A 4,546-nucleotide genomic window follows, 5' to 3' on the forward strand; every position below is an offset into this window, starting at 1 on the left:
AAAACTGAATGCAAAGAGAAGAAAAGATATGGTTGGTGTTCTTCCAAAGAGAAGAATACTGATGTGACATGGGAAGTTGCAGGGGAACCGAGACACGGCGGCTTACACCACTACACCCGAGCACAACATTCAGTCAATGACGCAAGGCATGGCTAAGGTCGTCTGCGCCGACTAGCACCTCCACCGCGTGATGGGTAGCGACGGCTGCTCTCCTGACTGGCGGGTGCAGTTCTACGTGTTCCCCTACGTCCACACCCAATTGATGCTCCACGAGCTGAGACGATGTTTTTGGAGAAGAAGATCATCGGCGTGAGGAAAGAGTCGCGAGTTCGAGAACAAGATTTCAGAAACTTTCATGTGGAAGAAACAGGATGAAGGTTATAAAGAAAATACATAAACATTTTGAAAGATTCTTTCATCAAGAAGACAATTTTAATTTCCCACCTTGAAATTCCATATTTTTAGTTGTTTAAAATTCTGTTTTAAAATTCAAAAAATTTAAATTCTTCATAAAATAACATCCCAACAATGAATTTTAAATTACAAAAACTTAAATTCTCTGATAAATTACTTTTCTCAATTAAAATTTTATATCCAAACGCACTCTTAAGGAATTGTGGATTGATCACTCGTGAACAAGTGCACCTTTTAAGCTTAATGTTTGAAGTTGTGGACGGTTCGATTAAAGATGGGTGAGCCTTTGATTCTTAATCAGACCACTATAATAATTTCGAGAAACCACGACACACTCAATAAATAGGGCATAGCTTACTGCACAATAAATATGTGCTATGTCGACTGTCGTGAACAGCTTCATTTTATTTTATCATCAAAAATGTACTTTGTATAGACAAAAGGAACCGATGGACCATGATACTTTTTGTATTTGGACAGTTTGGTACACCATTATGAAATTGCAACCTTTTATTAGCATCACGAATTGCAATATAAAACTGCAGGGCTACATATTTCTAATTGGTAGTTTGTGAATAAAATATCGGCTTAGTTGATGGCCACCCTGTGTACGTCGTGATTAATCATGCACGATAATTGATACATAATTGACCATTATGTCACATTCTCCTTTCTCATTGAAAGGAAGTTTTATTCACCAAAGGAAATAATTATGTAAATATGGGAGAAGTAGCCAAGCATTGGAAAAAATGACTCCGAGTAACGACATCAAGCATTAATTTCTTGCTATCTCAGATAACAAGTGTGACATACACTTCAATGACTGAAATAGTAGTAGTATGAGTTTAAAACTCTCATCCCAAGCATGATTAAGGAAGTTAGAGAGTCCTAATCCAAACTTGACCATTCTGAATAATAATGTTTCATTTACTCTCCAACCCCACATATAGGATAAAGTTGTCCATACGAACAGTACTTATATTATTTCTTTTTATTTTTATTATTTGATTTTATCATTATCATATTATTAGTACTATGTATTAATTTCCTGACTTTGTCGATTATAAATTTTTGTTGGAAAACTTGAATTATTGGTGAAATCTTTTCGCCTAAGTATGTTTTTTATTTATAAAATTTGAATTGAAGATTTTACTAAAAAAAATTGAAATAATTTGGACTAACGAATTGTTGATATACTTAGACATCATTTTCTTCTCATCACCGGAGAATTACGCGCGACATTGGTGTTAGTAATTTGGATCATATATATATATATATAACACATAATTGAATGAGTTAAGGTTATTATATAATTAGTCAGAATATTAAAGTGGTCTAATCAATATAAAAGTATGACTAAGGATATATATGTCATGAAAAGATAATTGTGTAGATACCAATGCTATTATAATTTAATGAGGGGTCAAATTATAATTATCAAATTTGGGGTAATTAATAATATAACGGGCTATGGTCCCCATTTGTATGGAGCAACGCAACGCTAGATCCTCTGTATCCTCGTTAGAAGAGAAAATTCAGAGAAAAAGAAAAGAAGGGCTCTCTACAATTGGAAGGTCATAAAACCAATTTTTTTATCAACCTTTCATCATCATCATCATTCCATTATGGCTAATACAGTTACGCTTCCACATCTAGTTTTCATCATGATTTTGAATATGGGAACACAAAGAGGTTTTATTCATCTGTGTACAGTCATTTCTCTCTATATGAATAGAAAACATGTGGTTAGGATTGATGATTGTCTATCAGAATCAAAATTAGGCTGATTGATTGAATCTCAATATTTGGAATTGAATCCCAACATTTGGTATCAGAGCATCCCATACTTGATTCATGTACGATGTTTGACATGTTTTTTTCATCAATGTTTGAACATTACAACAAGGATATCATTAGCAATTAATACCATTGTCCAAAGACTTTACATGTGAGCGTATTTTTGTTTTGATATTTATCAGTTCCAGTTCTTAATGGTGCAAATTTTAAGGACTGGAAAGAGAATATGCAAATTGTTTTTTACTGCATGGATCTAGACCTTGCATTAAGGATTGAGAAACCCCCTTCTCCTACGGATTCCAGTACCTCTGAATAGAGGAGACTTCATCAGAAGTGGGATCACTCAAAGCGCATTATGATCATTAAGCGTGCCATTCCTGAGGTCTTTAGGGACACTGTTTCAGATGACATAACTAGTGCCAAAGATTTCCTTGCTGAAATTGAAAAGCGCTTTGCAAAAAGCGATAAGGCGGAAACAAGTACTCTCCTTCAGAACTTGATTTCCATGAAGTCTCAAGGCAAAGGAAATGTCAGGGGATTCATTATGGGAATGTCAAATATTGCTTCAAAATTAAGGGCACTAAAGCTTGAGCTATCAGAAGACTTGCTTATTCATTTAGTGGTGATTTCTCTACCTTCACAGTTTAGTCAGTTAAGATCAATTGTCAAGGAGAAATGGTCTCTTAATGAGCTTATGGAAAGGCTGAAACAAAAAGTGCTCATGTTGTGAGTACCTCTAGAGACAAGGGCAAAAGAAAAAGGACTAAGGAGCCCAAGAATGAAGCTGCTAAGGGTTCAGGACAAAAGAAACAAAATCAAGGTGACAACTGTTTCTTTTGCAGTAAGCCTGGACATGTAAAGAAGAAATGTACCAAATATCATGCTTGGCGTGCAAAGAAGGGTATGTTTCTTACTTTGGTCTGTTCTGAGGTCAATTTACACTTGGTGGTTAGATTCTGGTGCCACAACTAACATCAATGTTTCAATGCAGAGTTGCCTAAGCTACCGGAAACCAATTGATTCTGAAAGATGGATCTATGTTGGAGATGGTAAATCGATGGAAATGGAAGCTATAGGACACTTTAGATTATTATTATGTACTGGTTTTTATTTGGATTTGAAAGATACTTTTGTTGTACCATCATTTAGACGGAATTTGGTTTCAATTTCTTATTTGGACAAATTAGGTTATTTGTGTTCATTTGGAAACAATGTGTTCAAGTTGCCTTTTAATTCAGATATTGTTGGAACTAGTTCACTCTTGGTTAATGATAATCTATATTTACTTGATACTGTAGCTTCCTATGGTGAATCCTTTAATGCAGAATTGCGTGGTACTAAGCGTAGAATTAATAATACAAACTCATGAGCATTATGGCATAAGCGCTTAGGTCACATTTCTAAGAACAGAACTGAAAAACTTGTGTCAAGCGGAATCTTGGATTCCATTGATTTCACAAGCTTTGATGTTTGTGTTGAATGCATTAAAGGTAAACAAACCAAAAGCAAGAAATTAGGTGCATATAGAACTACAAACGTCTTGGAATTTATAGATACAGACATTTGTGGGTCATTTCATACACCTTCATGGAATGGTCAACAATATTTTATATCATTCATAGACGATTACTCCAGATATGCATACTTGTTTCTTATACATGAAAAGTCACAATCTTTGGATGTGTTCAAAACATTTAAAGTTGAAGTTGAAAAAACAAAAGAATAAAGTGTATCAGATCTGATCGGGGTGGTGAATACTATGGCAGATATGACGGTTCAGGTGAACAACGTCCGGGGCCTTTTGCCAAGTACCTAGAGAAATGTGGAATCATCCCACAGTACACCATGCCAGGGTTACCTAGCATGAATGGTGTGGCTGAAAGATGAAACATAACTCTTAAGGATATGGTAAGAAGCATGATTTGTCATTCTAACTTACCAGAGCCACTCTGGGAAAAGACACTAAAGACTGCAGCTTACATTCTAAATAGAGTGCCAACCAAGGCAGCTGCCAAAACACCTTATGAGCTTTGGGTTGGGCGAAAGCCTAGTCAAAAACATTTTCATGTATGGGGATGTCCAACTGAGGCAAGGCCTTATAAGCCAAATGAAAGGAAATTGGACTCTCGAACAGTGAGCAACTACTTTATTGGTTATTCTGAAAGATCCGAGGGTTATAAATTTTATGATCCCAAATTAAAGACAATTTTTGAGACGGGAACTGCTACATTCTTTGAGGATATTCAGTTTGGGGAGAAGAATAAGGTTAGAGACTTTGTCTTAGAGGAAGAATCAGTAACAATTCCAGAACCGATTCATACAGTTGCTTTTGATA

The 4,546-nt window shown here is 35.5% G+C and overlaps 1 protein-coding gene across 1 annotated transcript; it reads left to right on the forward strand.

Annotated features, from left to right (window-relative positions):
* The first annotated feature begins 2,566 nt into the window (after positions 1–2,566).
* Positions 2,567–4,098, forward strand: LOC102659663 (uncharacterized). The gene is made up of 2 exons (XM_006599912.1): positions 2,567–2,937; positions 3,978–4,098. The coding sequence occupies exons 1-2, from the start codon at positions 2,567–2,569 to the stop codon at positions 4,096–4,098; spliced, it is 492 nt and encodes a 163-aa protein (XP_006599975.1).
* The last annotated feature ends 448 nt before the right edge of the window (positions 4,099–4,546 follow it).

The sequence above is a fragment of the Glycine max genome, chromosome 16, assembly GCF_000004515.6.
Source record: "Glycine max cultivar Williams 82 chromosome 16, Glycine_max_v4.0, whole genome shotgun sequence".
Lineage (NCBI taxonomy): Eukaryota > Viridiplantae > Streptophyta > Magnoliopsida > Fabales > Fabaceae > Glycine > Glycine max.